Source organism: Crinia signifera, chromosome 8, assembly GCF_055691185.1.
Source record: "Crinia signifera chromosome 8, ASM5569118v1, whole genome shotgun sequence".
NCBI classification, from domain to species: Eukaryota; Metazoa; Chordata; class Amphibia; order Anura; family Myobatrachidae; genus Crinia; species Crinia signifera.
Genome location: NC_139224.1, coordinates 3,868,432 through 3,891,582, shown reverse-complemented (window position 1 = coordinate 3,891,582; position 23,151 = coordinate 3,868,432). Strand labels below are relative to the sequence as shown.

At 49.5% G+C, this 23,151-nt stretch overlaps 1 protein-coding gene and 2 non-coding genes across 4 annotated transcripts in view; 1 reads left to right on the top strand and 2 right to left on the bottom strand.

The window, feature by feature from the left end:
* Nucleotides 1–11,951, bottom strand: part of NCKIPSD (NCK interacting protein with SH3 domain) — a 93,037-nt gene extending 81,086 nt beyond the window's left edge. Inside the window, exon 1 of one of the 2 annotated variants that reach the window (XM_083155597.1) lies at nucleotides 11,802–11,951. Coding sequence is in view for 1 of the 2 variants with exons in the window: in XM_083155598.1 (XP_083011724.1) it covers nucleotides 10,940–11,110 (171 nt within the window). In the remaining variant the exon portion in view is untranslated. Of the gene's footprint in view, nucleotides 1–10,939; nucleotides 11,219–11,801 lie in introns of those variants that run through there. The other variant, XM_083155598.1, reaches the window with a different exon arrangement.
* TRNAN-GUU (transfer RNA asparagine (anticodon GUU)) lies at nucleotides 11,807–11,880 on the bottom strand. The gene has a single exon. It is a non-coding gene; the product is annotated as a tRNA-Asn (tRNA).
* Nucleotides 11,952–12,122: 171 nt separating the features above from the next.
* TRNAF-GAA (transfer RNA phenylalanine (anticodon GAA)) lies at nucleotides 12,123–12,195 on the top strand. The gene has a single exon. It is a non-coding gene; the product is annotated as a tRNA-Phe (tRNA).
* Nucleotides 12,196–23,151: the final 10,956 nt, after the last annotated feature.

The window sequence follows — 23,151 nt, the reverse complement described above, 5'->3', positions numbered from 1 at the left end:
ACTAGGGGATCATTATAAGATGGGGACGAGTCCGTGTACAGTAACCGCAAGTCTGTGCCTTCCCCCTGCATTGAGGTCCCTCCAAGAACACGAATACACAAAACAACAAAATCCTGGAGAAAGCTCAAGACAAAGAAGAAGAAACGCGTGTCAATGTGCTGAACGCTTTGTAAAATTAATTTAATTAAGCAAATTTGGAAATGGAAGAATAAATAATGATCTGTACTCCTAATTTTGACAAGGCAAATCAATTCCAAGATTTTAAGAAGCAGAGAACGTACTCCTAGCATGGGAGCTGGCAGGTGTTCAACAAGCATTGAAAGAAAAAAATAAATAAGAATCACACTGCCAATTATAAATCACTGCAAGATTATCAGCAACTGTTTGCGAGCGTAGGTGTGCTTCCGCCAGCTGTCAGCAGATGTCGCTAGTGAGCAACATTATGAGAGGGGATCGAAGCAGCACATCTAAAATGAATATTATTGCAACAGGACGGCAATCGTTAGCATTACTGCCTGAGGTCAGGGGTTCAATTCCCACCGCAGCCCTGTGTGGAGTTTGTATGTTCTCCCTGTGCTTGTGTTATCTTCTCCCACAATCCCTCCCAAATATACTGGTAGGTTAACTGGCACCCAACAACAATGAACCCTAGTGTGCGCTTGTATGCAGGGGAGACTAAAGGGAAATTCTTTCCCAATCATCGTAATTCCCGCACAGGGGAACAAACTTTTCCGTCCAACAGCCTATTCAATATTCATGAAGCCGAATATAAAACTCCTCATCCATTTCACCCTCTGACAATAGTGACTTATCGGTGATACCGCAACCTGTACAGGCGGCGATACGCGGCCATAAAGCATTCTAACAATATTTATCGGAAAGTAAAACCTCACGCAATAAAGCAGAGATATTACAGACGTCAGGATGAAACCGCAGGAAATCACTTATTAAAAACCATCAATATTAACACACAAAACAATTCCAAACATAATTTGTACTATTAATTCTATACAGGGAAAGGTGGTTAAATTATGGTCACATTATGTGGGAAGAGAACCCCTCACGACACACTACTAGAACCCTAAATACACTAATACATACGCACGTCTATCTAGTGCAGTACACTGTACAGCAGCAGAGGACGCAGAGGTGTCACTGCCCTAACTGAACGGCATCGTAAAGCTTCCCCAGCCCCCCTACAGTCCCAATCTGGTCCTGGATGACTTTTTTCCGGTTCTCTCCCCCCCCCCCCCCCTGAGAGAAGACAGCCCTCAAAGGACACCGCCATGGGACCGTAGCAGAGGTCAATTTGGCTTTCACGCGTTGCTTGAAGGACGTTCCAGGACAGGACGTTCCAGGGCGCTTCCAAGCGCGGACACCTCATTGTCAGAAGTGTGTCCATGCACAAGGGTCTTATTTTAAAGAATTTTAATGTTTTGTAGAGATATCTTCAATAAACATTTGGTCTCATTACTTTTTATACAAACCCTTTAGATATATCTCCAGATGGACCAGGCAGCGTGTCCTCCATAAGGGGTGTGCGGGAAGCAAAGCGCATTAGATTTGGGCTATATGTCTTACCTGCACAGTCTATCTTTCTACTCGATTTAGATGCCGTGGGGCCGTGCATCAGGATCGAATGCAGCTGAAAACCGTTTGATGTTCCCTTTCACAGATAGGTACACACTGGTCGATGGTGCATCGATATATCGGCCGTTCAATGGAACAGCTGATATATTGGCCAGTGTGTATGCATCTTTACTCAGGGTGATCCGGAAACCTCTGCAACAGACAACAGAGCCTGGAGTCACCATTGTCATAAGGCAACTGAGTCTTCCAGCCAGGACTACGCAGCATCAGATGACCTTCACCTGTGGCTCCCAGCACCTTCCGATTTAGAATGTAACAGCTGGTATCACTTGTATGAAATCTCCGCTAACACACAGGTGTCTGCATTAATCGGGAGTTGGCAAAAATGATCTTTTAATAATTTTTTTTTTTTTAAAGTCATCACTCAAAGCGCCCATTTGTGCCAGTCCTAAATCTGCTGGGAAAGATCCATGCGAGACCAGTTACACCCACAAGAAGAGCACGCCTCAACGCTCCCTTCTCATGGTCACGCGTGACCTTCTGCCATGTACAGCATCAATGACAGCAAGTACCGCCCACCACACGGATGATCATGCAGCACTGGATCAGGCTCCTAATGAGGAGAGGACTGCATCTACCCCCTACACACCACAGCAACATTAATGAGCCCCCGGAGGACCGGCCTGCGGTGCACAGCGCTACACTGCTAATAATGTCAGCCAGTATTCCTCAGGGCCCGGCCCGTGTGTCACCAGCACCGTCACACAGTAAATTAGTCAGGGAACCGTCCCCCGTGTCGCTTTGTGGCAGATATCACACCGCTTTCACCAGTAACATTTCCGTTAGGTGAAGATGACTGTGTGGGGTCCAGGTTACATGTGTGTATCACAGCCATGCATAACTGCGTTAGGGTACTGTATGCATCCTCTCCCATTATACCGAATGCTACAGGCCCTCACTGCACATGACCCATTTCCCCATATAGCCTCCATACATTCCGGGACCTAGAACACAACCGCCCACAGCGGTCCCTCCCTGGCAGGTCTGCGGGACACAGCAATGATTCCTCTCTCATTTATTCTGCACTAACCAATTCTATTTTCCATGTCACATTTGTTCAATGAAAGCAGATTTTACATTAATTCTATGAGTGTTCATAAATTGTTATCGTGCGGCTTACAGAGTGTGGAAATGACTCGGTCATGCAGTAAATGAGTCCACATTACATTAGGAGACCGTTTGCTGGTCTGATTGCTGATCACAGAGGAACGCAGGGTCGCTGCAAATTGCTGTACAGACTGTTGTTGGTGAGTGGAAGGTGGATGTGGGAATTCTATCATGACCTCCGTCATTGGGCGCCCAGTGCAGATCTTCAATTATTTCTTCTGTCTGTGGGTGTGAACGCCAATGGTTTCAGCTCACGTCTTCCTGAGGCGGTGAGCGGAAATACGCAAAGTCGCGCTTTTGTGTCGCCGCGCTGCCCATTACTTTGCATGGTAGAACGGGTCTTGCGATATCACACCTGCTGCTTTCCTGGTGGGAAGAGCAGAGCTGGAATGAAAATCTGAAAATTTACAATCAACTATTTGCTCTCAAAAGCTGGAAAATGGACAAAAGCCGTCACCTGCATAAACGGATTTAACCAATTTGACTGAATGACGATTTGTGTCTGTTTTTCATGTTTAGGAGCAAATGGTCAAATGTTATTTGCTCCCAAAACGGTCCAGGTTTTTAATTCCAACCAGCCAGATTGGAAAGATAATCTTCAAGTGTGTATGGGCCATTAATGGACTCAGGTGTCCAGATCTTCATGAGGCTGACGGCTAACTGAAACCATCATGAATTGCGTCCGATAGTGTCCGGAGGCTGGGTCCTCATACGAAGCCCTCGGATCGTGCACACAGGAGGCGTCTATCTCCCGCAGGTCCCTCCTGCTGCATTTGAAGTAAAAGGACACGGAACGGTTTCCTGTGCAATTCCATCCGCACGTGAATTAGTCCCAGGGGCACAAGCTAGGGCATAAATACCACAAGGTGTCTTCCCAGCTGTCGGAATGTACATAAATAAGAATGCAAGTCCTGACCTTCGGGAATAGAGCCGGCTCCCAGCTCCCAGATCTGGGAATGTAAGTTTTACTTAAGGAACAGAGGGCGAGAGGGTCAGGGAGGCATTTTGGGCAAGTCCTGCAACCCAAGACCATGGCTGCTGGTTACAGGACCCCATACAGCCTACATTCCAGCTGTATTACAGTACAGAAGCCACAGCAGTGTATAGTGTTCCCGCTAGGCTGTTTTAGTGGGGCGCTGCGCCATGCCCGATTTTTAAAGGGAAAAATGCGACCCGCCCCTCTAGCAGCGCCCCACTAAAACAGCCTCACGGGGAAGCCCAGCGCAGCCGTAGACGGCGATGCCCGGCGCTTCCCCGGCAACACAGCGACTTTGGTGACGGCAGTGGCCGGGCCCGCCCCCAGGTCCACACTCGGGACCCACCCCCAGGTCCGCACTCGGCGCCCTGCCCGCTCTAATTGCTAGAGCGAACACTAAGTGTATATGTATGGAGGTTAGGCCACAGATAACCCTTTCACATTGCAACCCGCTTCATAAGGTTTGGTGCTTTCACATCGCTTCTCGACCTGGGTCATTACGTCAGCAACCCGGGTCTGACCCAGGTTTATGTCAGCGATGCAAAAGGGATATTAGCAGAATTCAACAAAAGGTCAAGGAAATAAGATTTACAATTAAATAAATGAAGTGTGAGGATTGCAGGGGGGGGGGGGGGGGGGGTAGTATAAAAGAATAAATCAGGGTTTACCAACAGTGATCTGTGCGGGGTTTATATGTTCTCCCACCGTATATTTGCATTTTTCCAGGGACCGACATGTAGGACTGATGTAGTCTCTAATCTCTGTATAGCGCTAGATAATGTGTGCGCTGTATAGGTAGCGGTCCATAAATACCTGAATACATATCCGTGTCTCTATAAGGAGGTGAAAAGGAGAACGTGGACGTGGTCTCCAGGATGTATATAGCGCTGTGAGGGTCAGAATCAGAGCGTACACTTGCAGTGGGGGTCATTATATAAAGCAGGGGTTCTCAAATTCTGACCTCAGGACCCCCCACAGTACACGTTTTCCAGGTCACCCGGCAGTTGCACAGGTGAAGTCATTACTCACTGACACATTTTAAAAGATCCACAGGTACAGCTAATTATTTCACTTGTGATTCTGTGAGGAGACCTGGAAAACATGCACTGCGTGGGGTCCTGAGGGCCAAGTCTGATGACCTGTGGTATAAAGGAAGGGTATACGGAAATATACCTACTGTACTTAGACAAAATGCACAGAAAGGTAAAAACAGGTACATATGCCCACATTAGGCAGAATGCAGGGTCTCTACCTAGCCCCTTGTAAAAGCAGCATTTCAGCACCTGTTACGAGGAATATAATACTATTAATGTTGCTTTACACACAAGCTCACAGTGTTATGGTCTACATGCGGCCTTCTGGCTGTAGTCCTGTGTTTGCTGCAATTAGGAAAAGACAAGTGGGTGAATAGGGAGATGTCAGGTTACAACATTACTATCAGTATAAAGCCTGTTCCGGGCCCTCGCGGTGGCGTTGTACACATTCTCCACATGGCTCCCTACTACAACATTACTATCAGTATAAAGCCTGTTCCGGGCCCTCGCGGTGGCATTGTACACATTCTCCATATCGCTCACTGCTACAACATTACTATCAGTATAAAGCCTGTTCCGGGCCCTCGCGGTGACGTTGTACACATTCTCCATATCGCTCCCTGCTACAACATTACTATCGGTATAAAGCCTGTTCCGGGCCCTCGCGGTGACGTTGTACACATTCTCCATATCGCTCCCTGCTACAACATTACTATCAGTATAAAGCCTGTTCCGGGCCCTCGCGGTGACGTTGTACACATTCTCCATATCGCTCCCTGCTACAACATTACTATCAGTATAAAGCCTGTTCCGGGCCCTCGCGGTGACGTTGTACACATTCTCCATATCGCTCACTGCTACAACATTACTATCGGTATAAAGCCTGTTCCGGGCCCTCGCGGTGGCGTTGTACACATTCTCCATATCGCTCACTGCTACAACATTACTATCAGTATAAAGCCTGTTCCGGGCCTTCGCGGTGGCGTTGTACACATTCTCCATATCGCTCACTGCTACAACATTACTATCAGTATAAAGCCTGTTCCGGGCCCTCGCGGTGGCGTTGTACACATTCTTCATATCACTGCTACAACATTACTATCAGTATAAAGCCTGTTCCGGGCCCTCGCGGTGACGTTGTACACATTCTCCATATCACTGCTACAACATTACTATCAGTATAAAGCCTGTTCCGGGCCCTCGCGGTGACGTTGTACACATTCTCCATATCGCTCCCTGCTACAACATTACTATCAGTATAAAGCCTGTTCCGGGCCCTCGCGGTGGCGTTGTACACATTCTCCATATCGCTCACTGCTACAACATTACTATCGGTATAAAGCCTGTTCTGGGCCCTCGCGGTGACGTTGTACACATTCTCCATATCGCTCCCTGCTACAACATTACTATCAGTATAAAGCCTGTTCCGGGCCCTCGCGGTGGCGTTGTACACAGACTCCATATCGCTCCCTGCTACAACATTACTATCAGTATAAAGCCTGTTCCGGGCCCTCGCGGTGGCGTTGTACACATTCTCCATATCGCTCACTGCTACAACATTAATATCGGTATAAAGCCTGTTCCGGGCCCTCGCGGTGACGTTGTACACCGTCTCCATATCGCTCCCTGCTACAACATTACTATCAGTATAAAGCCTGTTCCGGGCCCTCGCGGTGACGTTGTACACCGTCTCCATATCGCTCCCTGCTACAACATTACTATCAGTATAAAGCCTGTTCGGGGCCCTCGCGGTGACGTTGTACACAGTCTCCATATCGCTCCCTGCTACAACATTACTATCAGTATAAAGCCTGTTCCGGGCCCTCGCGGTGGCGTTGTACACATTCTCCATATCGCTCCCTGCTACAACATTACTATCAGTATAAAGCCTGTTCCGGGCCCTCGCGGTGACGTTGTACACCGTCTCCATATCGCTCCCTGCTACAACATTACTATCAGTATAAAGCCTGTTCCGGGCCCTCGCGGTGGCGTTGTACACATTCTCCATATCGCTCACTGCTACAACATTACTATCAGTATAAAGCCTGTTCCGGGCCCTCGCGGTGGCGTTGTACACATTCTCCATATCCCTCCCTGCTACAACATTACTATCAGTATAAAGTCTGTTCCGGGCCCTCGCGGTGACGTTGTACACATTCTCCATATCGCTCCCTGCTACAACATTACTATCAGTATAAAGCCTGTTCCGGGCCCTCGCGGTGACGTTGTACACATTCTCCATATCGCTCCCTGCTACAACATTACTATCAGTATAAAGTCTGTTCCGGGCCCTCGCGGTGGCATTGTACACATTCTCCATATCTCTCACTGCTACAACATTACTATCAGTATAAAGCCTGTTTCGGGCCCTCGCGGTGGCGTTGTACACATTCTCCATATCGCTCACTGCTACAACATTATCAGTATAAAGCCTGTTCCGGGCCCTCGCGGTGGCGTTGTACACAGTCTCCATATCACCGCTACAACATTACTATCGGTATAAAGCCTGTTCCGGGCCCTCGCGGTGGCGTTGTACACATTCTCCATATCACTGCTACAACATTACTATCAGTATAAAGCCTGTTCCGGGCCCTCGCGGTGGCGTTGTACACATTCTCCATATCGCTCACCGCTACAACATTACTATCAGTATAAAGCCTGTTCGGGGCCCTCGCGGCGGCGTTGTACACATTCTCCATATCGCTCACCGCTACAACATTACTATCAGTATAAAGCCTGTTCGGGGCCCTCGCGGTGGCGGTTGTACACATTCTCCATATCGCTCACTGCTACAACATACGTGTAATTAGGTGACGATGACAGGATAATGGAGCGACGTTACATGTAACTAATACTGGCAAAGTAACACATTTGCTAAATACAGTATAAATATTCATGAAGTAAGAGCATTCTGCGAGTAGCACTTAGAACACCAACAAATGCTGATCGAAGTGTTCCGTGACAGATACACTGACCGGCAGGCAGATTGCTGTGATGCTGTGCAGCCTGCTAGTCTGCTACGGACCAGAGCACTGTAGTAAGAGACGGGGAGGAATCAGTGCAGGTACAGAGCCGCTGTCCTCTGTAGTAAGGGGTAGATGTAAGAAGCAGTGATGATGGAGAAGTGATAAAGTTCTCGGTACTTTATCACCGGCCAATCAGCTCCTGACTGTTTAGATATAAGGCTGTGTTTAGAAAGGAACAGGTAGGAGCTGATTGGATGGTGATAAAGTACCAGGCACTTTATCACTTCTTCATACATCTATCCCTCCGTTCTACATCTTGATGGGGTTATTGGAGCAGATAGGACCAGTCTCCAGGCTTCCTGCTAGTACGAACCGGATTTGTTGAGCCGTTTTACAGGTCAATGTGAAAGGAGGTCACAAACACAGGACAGGTACACTGTACCCCGATGGGCAACATAAGAACTCTAATAACAAACCTAAGGCACTAGGGAGGAAGGTTACAAACTGGGATCTGCAAAACGGAGACCCACAACACCAGCGGCAACACAACACGGTGTCCGGCCAATCTGCGCTCACACAGTGATCAACCAGATTCAACCTTTAACGGGCACAGAACACAGAAAGAATGTCAGCACCGCTCGCTGTGCGATCACCACGCACAAAGGCCGAGAAGGAGGTGTTGGTTTTCCAAACAGATGCTGCACACACAAAGGATTCATTTATGTTGGAAGCCAATCAACCCATTAGTATACTTTTGGAGTGTGGGAGGGAACCGGAATACCCGGAGGAAATCCACAGAAGCACAGGGAGAATATCTAAACTCCACACAGTTAGGAAATTGAACCCATGATCTCAGCATTGTGATACAGGAAGGCAAATCACTACTACATTGCCCGTACCTGGTCCCTATTCTACGTAAGCCTCTTTAAGAGAGGGTGTAGCCAAATTTGGTTTCTATTCTAAGTCACAACATTTCCTTCCCCGCACACAAAATAAAGTCCCTGGGATCCCGGCTGCAGTGTGTGCAAGCCGAGATGCATCAGTAATAGGACAGACACAAAACGGACTGGGGGTATTTTAAGACCGTTAAATGCATAAGGGGCTGCTGGGTAGAAGTGTACCGGGATTAGGCGGTGCGTGGCGTGGATGTGCGCTCGCGTTACAGGATACTTGGTAGAACCGTGCTCCCTGTATGGGGTAACTAGGGACTACTTTCCATCACATGAGAAACATTCACAGACAAACCTTTCACATCTCCTGATTGGCAGAAGCAGCTTGTCCAATAGCCATCTCCCTTACAGCAGCACTAATCCCAGGACACAGCGGCTGTCAGACCCAGCAATGACACAGAACATTTCCCTAGTGTTCAGGTTAATGTGTTATACAGTCTGTGGGGGTTTGGGTTTCTTCTAGTCCAATGATGTATAGGGGATAGAGATGTAGAATAAAGATAAGGGTCAGACCAGATGGGCCAAGTGGTTTTTATCTGCCATCAAATTCTATGTTTCTATGTAACCCAGGCGTCATATTGAGGCACCAATAACAGCAGCACCTTAATCTAACCAGTCGGCCGCAACAGATCTCATTACCTGCAGAAGACTGAGCACCCCCTAACATATTACACCTCCACCTATGCTGACATTAAGCCGCATGGCCACGTCATCACCACCGCCTGTGCTGGCATCAAGCCGTATGGCCATATCACAGCCACCTGTGCTAGCATTACAACCTGCAGCCAATTTCCTTCCAAAATCAGACCACAGAACCACATTCCCTCGTCATATACAGACAGTACAGCCATGCCAGCTTATCCCAGGTCAATATCAGACCAGATCGCTACATTACCCCCACAGAACCACAACCCCTCCGCCATCAGATGGTACAGCCAGGGCACCTCCACGTATACCAAAATCACAGCCGTGTCTCCCACATCACACCATGTGGCCATGTTCCCTCTGCTACATCACAACCCCAGCCATGTCTCCTACATCACGCGGTGTGTCCATGTACCCCTACTACATCACAACCAGCGGCCACATCCCCCCCCCTACTACATCACAACCAGCGGCCACATCCCCCCCCTACTACATCACAACCAGCGGCCACATCCCCCCCCCCTACTACATCACAACCAGCGGCCACATCCCCCCCCCCCCCCTACTACATCACAACCAGCGGCCACATCCCCCCCCCCCCCTACTACATCACAACCAGCGGCCACATCCCCCCTACTACATCACAACCAGCGGCCACATCCCCCCTACTACATCACAACCAGCGGCCACATCCCCCCCCCCCTACTACATCACAACCAGCGGCCACATCCCCCCCCCCCCCTACTACATCACAACCAGCGGCCACATCCCCCCCCCCCTAACTACATCACAACCAGCGGCCACATCCCCCCCCCCCCCACTACATCACAACCAGCGGCCACATCCCCCCCCCCCTACTACATCACAACCAGCGGCCACATCCCCCCCCCCCCCCCCACTACATCAAAACCAGCGGCCACATCCCCCCCCCCCCCACTACATCACAACCAGCGGCCACATCCCCCCCCACCCACTACATCACAACCAGCGGCCACATCCCCCCCCCACCCACTACATCACAACCAGCGGCCACATCCCCCCCCCCCCCTACTACATCACAACCAGCGGCCACATCCCCCCCCCCCCCTACTACATCACAACCAGCGGCCACATCCCACCCCCCCCCCCCCCACTACATCACAACCAGCGGCCACATCCCACCCCCCCTACTACATCACAACCAGCGGCCACATCCCCCCCTACTACATCACAATCAGCGGCCACATCCCCCCTACTACATCACAACCAGCGGCCACATCCCCCCCCCCCTACTACATCACAACCAGCGGCCACATCCCCCCCTACTACATCACCCCCTACTACACCCGCATCCACTTCTCCTCCTCGATGTCACCCCACAGCCATTTCTTTGCGTCCTACGTCACAACCTACAGACATGTTTTTCCTCAGTGACAGCGTACAGCCACATCTCCTACGTCACAGCCACATCTCCTACGTCACACTGCACAGCCATGTCCCCCCAACCCTGCTCTGACATGAAACCTTTGCTCCACAAGTGACATCACAGGTAGAATAACGCCCCCTTCCACAACATGACACACGTGACCGTGACATCATAATAAATGCCAATGACGTCACATGAGCCCTCACCTTGATCCTCTCCAGGTAGGAGGCCGGCACGTAGCCCGTGTCCCCGCTGCTGCAGCTGCTGGCCAGCCACCAGTGCTGGTTACACCGCTCCAGGATCAGGAAGCTCTCGCCGGCTCCGAACTGCATCGAGTTCTGCTCCGGGGAGCGGAAGGCGTACAGGGCCCGGTACATGGCGGAGGGTGCTGCGGACACACTGGCGGTGACGGCCCGGGGCGCGCTCTCTCCTACCGTCACTTTCACGTGCCCGCGCGGGGGCGGCGGGAGCGGCAACACCGGGCACGAGTGCGAGGGGTGCGGGAACGCGCGCTAAGGTTGGGGGGAAAGGGGCGTGGTTTTGTCTTATTTATTTACGCTGGGGTTTTTTTTTAAGCGACAAACTTTATTCAAACTCACAATGGGGAACATAATGTTATATTACATCTGAAAGATACAAAATAGAATTCTGCTACCAGCCTATTGCATACACACACACACCCCCACCACCCCCCCCCTTCCCCCCTCCCCATAGTGCAGCACTAATCTTGGACTATTACACCATAGTAAACCAATTGCTGAGCCTATCTGTGCAGCCACAGCGCCATCGTGTGGCCACAGTGCTAAATGTTTTACATTATCAGGGGGTCAACTTCTGTAAAATAAAGATGCATGTAGCCGATGCTTAATATTCCTGCACAAAGAAGCCATAGCGTAAAAAACAAGTCTTGTAATAAGAATATATATATTACTGTTCACAGTAAATGGAATAATGGCCATGCCATACGTGCGATCGTGTGTCTACATTGGCATATAACGTTAAGCACCAAATATAAGCATTTTGTAATTAAAATACACTTTACATTAGTAATTAAAAAAAAACTAAAACCTTTCCGTCCCTGGGTGGGCTTGAACCACCAACCTTTCGGTTAACAGCCGAACGCGCTAACCGATTGCGCCACAGAGACTCATGCAGGAGCCGTAGACATTCTGGCCGATGGATCTGTAACAGTGAGGCCGGTAATGCTCAGCTCTTATTGGCTGCGCTGGAGATGTTCTGCCGCGGGCTTGTTACATTGTATCACAGGAGGCTGGAGGGTGTGTGACGTCACAGAGCAGAGTTCCGGCATTGTCACAGGGCAGCCGGCGGAGAGGCGCTGTCAGGGAGGGACGGTACGTCAGGCTGCGCGGCGGAGGTGAGACAACGGCAGCCGAAATAGCTCAGTTGGGAGAGCGTTAGACTGAAGATCTAAAGGTCCCTGGTTCGATCCCGGGTTTCGGCAGAGAGGCTCGTCAGATGTTTTTATTTTTTTGCTGGTGTCTATAATATCCCTGCACTATAGTGGGGCATAGACACGTTAGGTGGCTTTCAGAGTGCCACCACCCTGGACACCTCGCTGACCGTAAAGGGTATCCGGACTGATCATAGAATGATTCTAGGTCGACAGTCAAAAGGACGACAGGGTCAAAAAGTAGACAGACAATAGGTTGACAGGGTTTAAAGGTTGACAGACAATAGGTTGACATGTCAAAAGATCGACATGGAAAAGGTCGACCTGAAAAAGGTTGACATGCATTTTTTTAATAACGTTTTCAGCCGACATGTGCCGACAGGTGGTATTTCATGCCCTACCATCCACTAGGGTGTGAAGGGAGAATATAACAGTGTGCCGAGCACAGCGAGCCATGCGAGGGGACGCGGTACACTTCGACAGTGTCCGCGTCAACCTATGTCGACATAGACACCCTAAAAACATTTTAAAATCATGTCACCCTTTTTCCATGTTGACCTTTTTGATGTCAACCTTTTTACCATGTTGACCTTTTCAATGTCGACCTTTTGACCCTGTCGACCTTGTGACTGTCGACCATATGATTGTAGACCTAGACACTGTAGATGCTTTATACCATAACCCTTGTAAAGGTATGTGGTCATTAGCTTGACAGCGTCTAGGTCGACAGTCAAAACGTCGACACATGGAAAAAGTCAACATGCGTTAGGTTGACATGGTCAAATGTCAACACAAGCAAAAGTTTGTCATGAAAAGGTCGACTTGAAAAAAAATAGGTCGACATAAGTTTTTCATGGTTTTTTTTTTAACCAGCGTGCATAGAAGGAGATTATAACCGGGCCAGAAGTGGGCAGACGAGGTTCAGGTTTATGGTGGTGTCCATGTCGACCTATGTTGACATAAACAAAAAAAAGTTGACCTTATGCATGTCGACCCTTTTTGTTTGTCAACATTTTGACTGTCTACCAGTAGCAGGCGACACTTTGACTGTTGACACAGACACTGTCGACCTGATGACTCCTTGTAACGACATCTTGTCGCAGAACAGCATCGGCAACATGACAGTCCCATAGTAATATAGTATGTAGATGGGGGGGGGGTGTATTTCTTTCAATTGGACTCAAAGGGGTTTCAATTGTTTGGGGAAGAGGGTCACAAGCAAAATGTCAACATAATGGCAGACACAGGGGTAGGACAACCTAATTTTTTATGATTTTTTTTTTTTTTACAGACTTGCTGTTACCTCACGGTCCAAGTGGGCATAGAGGGGCAATATAAGAGTGTGCCAGGCCTGAATCATGGCGATGTGGTACACTTATATGGTTCCCATGTCGCTATATAAATAAAAGTATTATTATAAATATGATGGTTGTTATGTTCTCTTATTGGACAGGCTTTGTTGTACTCCCTAATGCTTGCAGTAAATTGATTACAATGATGAAATGCAAAACCTGTTTTCATGGTTCTGACTATCTAGGTGGCGCTGTTGTAAGCACATAACCAATGCTACAGGGGGACATGTCACACAAGGTCTGTAACCTCTGTCTGGCAGCACAGCTCTGGCATTACAATCAGTGGCGTGGTGGAAGAGCTGCCAGCACAGCTCTGGCATTACCATCAGTGGCGGAGTGGCAGACATGCTGGCAGCACAGCTCTGACATTACAATCAGTGGCGGAGTGGCAGACATGCTGGCAGCACAGCTCTGACATTACAATCAGTGGCGGAGTGGCAGACATGCTGGCAGCACAGCTCTGACATTACAATCAGTGGCCCGGTGGCAGACATGCTGGCAGCACAGCTCTGGCATTACAATCAGTGGCGTGGTGGCAGAGCTGGCAGCACAGCTCTGGCATTACAATCAGTGGCACGGTGGTAGACATGCTGGCAGCACAGCTCTGACATTACCATCAGTGGTGCGGTGGCAGAGCTGGCAGCACAGCTCTGACATTACCATCAGTGGCGTAGTGGCAGACATGCTGGCAGCACAGCTCTAACATTACAATCAGTGGCCCGGTGGCAGACATGCTGGTAGCACAGCTCTGACATTACAATCAGTGGCGTGGTGGCAGAGCTGGCAGCACAGCTCTGGCATTACAATCAGTGGCACGGTGGTAGACATGCTGGCAGCACAGCTCTGGCATTACCATCAGTGGCGCGGTGGCAGAGCTGGCAGCACAGCTCTGACATTACCATCAGTGGTGCGATGGCAGAGCTGGCAGCACAGCTCTGACATTACAATCAGTGGCGTGGTGGCGCGGTGGCAGACATGCTGGCAGCAGGAGGAATTCTTTGACTGTTACACACAGTTAAGTAGACGCTGTAATATTATTCTATCTCATTTAAGGGGCATACACACGTAGAGATCTGTGCTAAGCAATTTTGCTAAGCTATTTTGCTAAGCAATTTTGCTGGTGTCAAGATCTCCCATGGGGAGCACATACACATGCAGAGATTTGTGCTATGTGATTTTGCTAAGCGATTTTTCTAAGCAATTTTGCTTAAGCAAAAAAAGTCAGGATAATGGTTCAGAATGGGAGATTGTGATCAGTATCTCTCATTCTGTACACACAGAGAGATTTGCAGTCATTTGCTAAGCAATCTGACTAGATTGTGACTGCATGCACTGACTTAGTTAGCAAGAGATATTTAATCTCTCGGAGCATACACACGTAGAGATCTGTGCTTACTTTCTAAGCAATCTAGTCAGATTGCTTAGAAAATAGCAAAAATTTTCACCGTGTGTACACCCCTTTACACATTCCCTCTCCACAATCTTATCTCCAGTTGTCTGTGGAGCTGGATGTAAGTGACTGGTATTTGGCACCAATTGCATCTTTTCCTGGCTCTGTGCTGGGACAACGGGCAGAGAATGAGCCCCTGTGGTCGGCTTGTGTCAGGAGCTGGAGAATGGAAGAAGTGGTACTTGTTTCCTAGCACGGCCACAATCTTAAGTAATCGTGTCCCTTAATTAAGGGACACGATTACCCCCGATGGACCCGATTTCTTTTGAAATCAGGTCCATTTAGCCGGCTAGGAGACAATATCGGGGGCATCGCGTCGGTCGGGACCATTAACATTGGTCCCGACGCGACCGACGCGATGCCCCCGATATTTCCATAGACTTCAATGTTAAAAAAATTTTTAACATTGAAATCTTGTCGGGAAAGGTAAAATATCGGGGGCATCGCGTCGGTCGGGACCATTAACATTGGTCCCGACGCGATGCGACGCGATGCACCCGATTTTTGCATAGGCTTCAATGTTAAAAATTTTTTTAACATTGAAATGATGTAAAAATGTGAAAAAATGTGAAATGGGCCAATATGACCCATTTCACATTATAGATGTCCCCGTCGTCACCCCACGATAGACGCCAACCCGAAGCGTGGCGAGCGCAGCGAGCCCGCGAGGGGCGGCGGTACGCGTCCTCCGACCTTTTCATGCCCTACTATCCACGTCGGCGTGGAGTGAGAATAGAATAGTGTGGCGAGCGCAGCGAGCCACCGAGCCCGAAGCGTGGCGAGCGCAGCGAGCCCCGCGAGGGGACGCGGATACTTTCACAGTTATACGCGTCCCCTTGCGGGCTTCACAGGTGTCCGTGGCGACGCGGACACCTGTGAAGCCCGCGAAGGGACGCGTTTACCTGTGAAGGTATCCGCGTCCCCTCGCGGGGCTCGCTGCGCTCGCCACGCTTCGGGCTCGGTGGCTCGCTGCGCTCGCCACACTATTCTTTTCTCACTCCACGCCGACGTGGATAGTAGGGCATGAAAAGGTCGGAGGACGCGTACCGCCGCCCCTCGCGGGCTCGCTGCGCTCGCCACGCTTCGGGTTGGCGTCTATCGTGGCCTGGGGTTAACGCGCTTAAATTTGGGGGGGTTGGGAATTTTTTTCATTGAATCCAATGTAAAATTGGGTCCCAGGGACCCAATTTACATTGGATTCAATGAAAAAAATCGGGTCAAAAATCGGTCGGTCGCGTCGATCGCATCGCATGCGACCAAATCGCATGCGATGCGATCGACCCGATTTTTCCGACACGACCACCCCGATCTGAATCGGTGTGGCCGTGCTAGGAAACAAGTACCGAAGAAGTCACTGGCCAGGAACAAAGCTGCAGCTGTTTGTTACCTGGGTATCACCTGGTGCGATCAGCAGCGGCTCCCAGGGATCCGTGTGCCCTTTGTTTGCCATGTGTAGCGTACCTGGGTTATTACCACCTGGTTATACTGTATATTGGTGGCCAGTTAGCTTGTTTTGTTAGTCTTCATGAGAGAATATTACTATGACGACGACCCCTCCTGGCCCACCGGGAAGGTGGACAAGTCGCAATATTTCACCCGATTCGGATGAATTGGGCCGTGAAATCGGCCCAAATCGCACTTGCAGACACCCCCTCCGATCCGATGCGCGGTCCCGTGCGCATCGGATCGGGGTCGGGAGGTCGGACAGGCTGCACATAAGATTTGCTAAATCTTATGGGCAGCCCAGCCCCGGAGCCGTGCGGTGGATGACAGCGGGCGGGGGATGCCGGCTATAGAGAGCCGAGCAGGGGGAGGCTGCATAGGGAGCCGGGCAGGAGGCACTTGAAGCTTTGTGGTGGGGTGACAGCGGGAGCAGGGCGCCAGGCAGGGAGGATAAAGCTGTTGTGGTGGGGTGACAGCGGGAGCAGGGCGCCGGGCAGGAGGAGGCTGTTGTGGTGGGGTGACAGCGGGAGCAGGGCGCCGGGCAGGGAGGATGGCACTGGCTGCTCGGCAGCGGCGCGAGCCGGGAGGAACAGATAACTTGAAAAAAAAAAAAAGTCCATACAGATGACTAGCAAGCCATTGATTGGCTGAGACCTCTCTCAGCCAATCGCTGATTGGCTGAGAGAGGTCTCAGCCAATCAATGGCTTGCTAGTCATCTGTATGGGCTTTTTTTTTTTTTTAAGTTATCTGTTCCTCCCGGGCCGGCTCCCGCCGCTGCCCGGCAGCCAGCGTGCGTATTCCTCCCTGCCTGGCGCCCTGCTCCCGCTGTCACCCCACCACAACAGCCTCCTCCTGCCCGGCTCGCTATGCAGCCTCCCCCTGCTCAGCTCTCTATTAGCCGGCATCCCCCACCCGCTGATGTCCCCCGCATGGCTCCCTCCTCCTGCAGCTCCCCGGGGACTGCATATGATAAATCCATGCGATTTATCATATGCAAACCTTGGCACATCATGTGCCTAATCGTGTGTCCCCCTCCCGGGGAGCTGCAGGGTGACATCAGGTCCGACTTGTTCCTAGGACAAGTCGGACTAATGTATGGGAGCCTTTGGGGGCAGATTTATTAAGCTTGGAGAAGAGATAAACTGGAGATAAAGCGGAGAAAAGGTAAAAGGAGATAAAGCACCAGCCAATCAGCTGTGTTTGAAAAAGACAGATGAGAGCTGATTGGCTGGTGCTTTATCTCCTTTTACCTTTTCTCCGCTTTATCTCCAGTTTATCTCTTCTCCAAGCTTAATAAATCTGCCCCTTAGATAGCCCTGCCTTGGCTCCGCCCCTTTTGTGACATGGCTCCATACCCGCCCACTACTTCCTGAGCTTTCAGCTCTCTCCCGGAGAGGGCAGCCTAAAAGTCGTCAACCCTGGGGAAACCGCTAGCACAGGCATCCCTTACATGTGGCCGGGGACAGATTAAGGTTGGGGGGGGGGCAGTCACAGGGGGTCAGTACCCTCTGGGCCCCCCTCTAGCTAGGGGCCCCCTGTGGTCGGCATGTATTTAAAGCTATAGGTTTTGTGTAATATTCTCCTGTGCAGTTTGCGGCCAGTAATGACAAGTGCAAGGGGGCCCCCCTGTCTAAAGTGGCTCCCCCCCCCCCCCCCCCCCGAAGGCTTAACCCAGCCCTGCCTGTGGCTCTCCAGCTGTTGTGAAACTACACATCCCAGCATTCTTGCCACAGGGTTAGTATTCCCTACAAGGGCGTAACTACCATAAGTGCAAGGGGTGGCTCCTTTGTTGAAAGTGTCAGAATTCCAAACCCACCCAGCAATGCCATTGTCTCCGATGTGACTCATAGTAACCGGCACAGAATTGTCTGCCCTTGTTCTCTGCCTTAGCGTTATCAGATACTGCTCGGAAGGCTGATGTACACCGAATGCTATGCCCGCTGCATGATCACACACAGATACAGTGGCCTAGCGATGATAAGGTCCCAAAATGGTTACTGATAAAGTATGGAAGGTATCTGGTCTGAAGTGTACCTGTCATCTGTGGTCTCAGCATGCTTTCACATATGTAACATCAAGGCCCAAGCATCTGAGTTGCACGGTTATAACCTGTGTACATCCAGCACCAGAGCACCCCAGGCGGGCGGGGGGCAGGCTCCGGAGCTCACGGGGGGGATTTCTGCAAACTGCCGCCCTCCAGTGAGTTGCCACTCACCTCCATCCGGGGGAGGGGGGGGGGGGGACGACCTGCTGCAAAGTACCGCCCTCCAGTGGCCACCCTAGGCAAATGCCTAGAGCTGCCTAGTGGTGGTGCCGGCCCTGTGTACACCAAAGTCTCAGTGTGCCTCGCCTCCCTATACATAGCATAAGGTTTATTTTTTTTGGGTGAAATTTAATAGGATGAGAGATTCAGAAAGTGAGAGGTTTGGTAAAAAATCTCCAGGCTTTTTTTAAAAGCGGCAATCATTTAAATCAAAGAGGTTTTGCAGTGTAAATGATTGCCGCTTTCAAAATAATGGTGATTTCTTGCCAAATCTCTCACTTTCTGAATCTCTCATCCTATTAACTTTCCCCCTATGTTCATATGGCAGTTGCTCATAGTCGCTAACCCTCCCATATCCTGCAGGAGGCTCCCATTTCAGTCATAAATCTCCTGCTGCCCTGCATTGTACTTTAAATCACCCAGATTTTTCAGATTCTGCCAGGTGCCACTGAGGAGTTTATTTGCAGGGACGTTGATTGGCTGTAATCACTGTTATTTGCTGTAAATCCTTGATGACACTCTCATTATCCCCCCGCCCCCCCCATGTGGGAACCCCTGACAGGTTATAGAGACAGAGGCACATGATCACAAAGGGTCTTCTTCTCTATGCTGGTGAGGGCATCGCTGTGGCATATCCTTGGCAGTGACTTATATTACTCCTTATTCCACAAAGTCTTCTCTTAGAAATCAGCCTATCGTCCCTTCAAGACCTTGTTCTAACTCACCTTGGCAGCTATCTACAGGTGATCTTTAATCAATCTTCACTCAATCAAAATGTACCATCAGTTATGCCGTACAGATCATTTTATTCTGTAATTAAGTCTGTCCTTTCACAATGACTGGGCAGCACTGAAGGACATTTCTAGATTGTAGTATCAGGGAAACAACAGAAAGTCTGTTTTGCGGTGCACAATAGAAGAAGAAAAAATTAAATAAAATGTAACTTTTATTAATCAGTTAAAAAAATTATTTGCGAAAATATAAAATCAAACATCACACAAAAATCACACAGGACTTACTAAAAAGGAATTTCCTAACGTAGTGGGGGTAGGCACGTGGGGTTTTATTACGGACTCGAGATCTGCAGGATCTATAAGATTATAGTTTGTGCTAATTCACAATCAGTGCTTGGCAGTGTGCATCAATAAAGGGGAACCTTGTCCCTACTTAGCCACATTGCCTAGGTAAATATATATGTATCAGGAGGAGACCCGGTGCGGGCAGCGTCCTGGCCACTCCTGTCACCTCCTTTCACCATAGTATGTGTTAGGCAAGTGTGCTGATTAATGTTATAATACTGGGAGGACAAAGCGTCCCACATCCAGTGTACAGATGGATACAATAGCTGCCAATACAGAGCCACTGCAAGCTCTCCTTAATTGTACGGCTGTCTATGTGTTGTATGCGGTCACTGAAAAGTGACCGGCACACCGCTCCGACTGCGTGGGTATATGCATCAAAGAAGTCTAAGTACAAGAGACAATTTACAATACAGTAACCCGCTTTCCCCCACTAACGAGATACACCAACGCGCGTTTCGCAAAAAGGCTTTTTCAAGGCTTCACGATATTTAGTGGAATTCCGGTGCGATCGATCACGATCACCCCCCCATCTCTAACATTTCTAGATTGTGTTGTGACGACGACGCTATAGGTGATAATGGCGGAATCGCTCTGCGCCTCATCCATGGACAATTTTATGATTTTCTTCCAACAATTTCAACTTTTACTCCATTTTATTTGTGCGACAAAATCGAGACGCAATTTATTTTTAGCACTCTTATTATTACCTATTACTTTGTGACAATAAAATACAGCTTATATTCTATTTAAGTAAGACAGAGGTAATATTGGGCCTGATTACGCATGGACGGCGAGTGCGCATGTGCCAAATTAGCGACTGAAAATATAAAAGCTCAGAGCTCAGAAAATGCTTAATGCAGAGCCTCTACTGTCGGCAACCATGGGCGTAATGCAGAGCCTCCACTGTCGGCAACCATGGGCGTAATGCAGAGCCTCTACTGTTGGCAACCATAGGCGTAATGCAGAGCCTCTACTGTCGGCAACCATGGGCGTAATGCAGATCCTCCACTGTCGGCAACCATGGGCGTAATGCAGAGCCTCTACTGTCGGCAACCATGGGCTTAATGCAGAGCCTCTACTGTCGGCAACCATGGGCATAATGCAGAGCCTCTACTGTCGGCAACCATGGGCTTAATGCAGAGCCTCTACTGTCGGCAACCATGGGCATAATGCAGAGCCTCTACTGTCGGCAACCATGGGTGTAATGCAGAGCCTCTACTGTCGGCAACCATGGGTGTAATGTATAAGCAGCGCTATTACTGTCAGCAACCATGGGCCTAATGCAGAGCCTCCACTGTTGGCAACCATGGGCGTAATGCAGAGCCTCCACTGTCGGCAACCATGGGCGTAATGCAGAGCCTCTACTGTCGGCAACCATAGGCGTAATGCAGAGCCTCTACTGTCGGCAACCATGGGCGTAATGCAGATCCTCCACTGTCGGCAACCATGGGCGTAATGCAGAGCCTCTACTGTCGGCAACCATGGGCTTAATGCAGAGCCTCTACTGTCAGCAGCCATGGGCGTAATGCAGAGCCTCTACTGTCGGCAACCATGGGCTTAATACAGAGCCTCTACTGTCGGCAACCATGGGCATAATGCAGAGCCTCTACTGTCGGCAACCATGGGCTTAATGCAGAGCCTCTACTGTCGGCAACCATGGGCTTAATGCAGAGCCTCTACTGTCGGCAACCATGGGCGTAATGCAGAGCCTCCACTGTCGGCAACCATGGGCGTAATGCAGAGCCTCTACTGTCGGCAACCATGGGCGTAATGCATAGCCTCTACTGTCGGCAACCATGGGCGTAATGCAGAGCCTCTACTGTCGGCAACCATGCGGTAAGTATGTTGGTGTAAAAGTGAGGTGTGTGTTTATGTGTGTGTAATAAAGTTATACTTTTCTATGTGTGTGTGTGTTTTATTTTAACATTCTTTTTACAGGTGGACTACAAGGTTATCCAAGTCCCAGCTTTCAGGGGAGGCCTGCTAGCACTTGTAGTTCACCTGTATAAAGCAATGTTAGGAATGTTTGATTTAACCCAATCAGGCCGGTGTCCAATGCCCTGGGACGCCGGTGACAGCCCCGGGCTTCAGCCCTGGACTTCAGCCCTGGACGGGTGAAACCTGGGGGGGACCCCACATCTCCAGGTACCCCGTCCAAGGCTGACCAGCCACGGTGCTCATGTTTCGGCCGGGGGACCTTATGTAAAAAGTGTCCCCCGGCTGTGGCCTGACACCGCGGGCTGTTGGAGCCCGGTGCTGGTTTCAAAATACGGGGGACCCCCAGATTTTTTTGTCCCCCGTATTCTTGGAACCAGGACCGGTCCAAGAGTCCGGGGCTGGTTTCAGAAATACGGGGGACCCCTACGCTTTTTGTCCCCCGTATTTTTGGAACCAGGTCCGGCTTAATGACCCCGGGATTGGTTATGCTCAGGAGGGGGGACCCCACGCCATTTAAAAAAAACAACACTTTTACCCTTTTTTTTTTACACAGGACCATGCACAGATCACAATAATCTGTGCAGGGTTCTGACCAATTCGCATATCAGAACCTCGTCTGCATGTGTGGCGATTTTTAGACACATGCTCCCGAATTCTCATCTCATTAAATATGCGAATTGTATACTTTTGAATGGGAAAACATCTGGATGGGAGTTCCGGCGTGACTAAAAATCACACTTTCAGAATGTGCGATTTCACGGCAAAACCGCGTTTTTTTGCCGTTTTTCACATCTCATTAAATATGCGAATTCAGGAAAAAGTGCGATTTCTGACATTTTTTGCCTAAAAATTGCAAAAATCACATTTTCGCATCTCATTAAAATGTCACCCCTTGTTTCATGCACAAATAAAAATATATTTGTGTGTATGTCATGTGTTTGAACAACATAAATGTAAGATACCTCAAGATACATCACTGAAATATAAAAATATTCTGAAATACGGAATAATCCGTTACCCAAAATTCTTCTGGTCCCGAGCATTTTGGATAAGGGATACTCCACCTGTATTACCAAACACACAAAAGTGTGGCTTCTACTGTCTATAGAACTGGTCAGCAGGTGGCGCATTGCTCCTTATAATACATCAAACTCACTACTTATGTATACAGATCAGAGCCAGAGGAGTTTATAGATTAACATTGGTTGAATATTATATGTTCTAAAATGCAATATACCAGTAGAGGTCAGCAGGGATGTAGGAACGGACGTTTTCATGGGGGATGCAAAAGGCTAATAACTACTATATGGCCTACAGCCTCTTTTCCCTCTGGTACCTTGTATTAGGACTGATCTAACAGTGACTGCAGATATACAAAGATTCTAATGCTACGTTCATTTTTGTCAGTGTTTCTGGGGCTGGCCTCAGTCTCATTGTTTATCTTACTATGTAGATGCATTACTAAATGAATAATAACA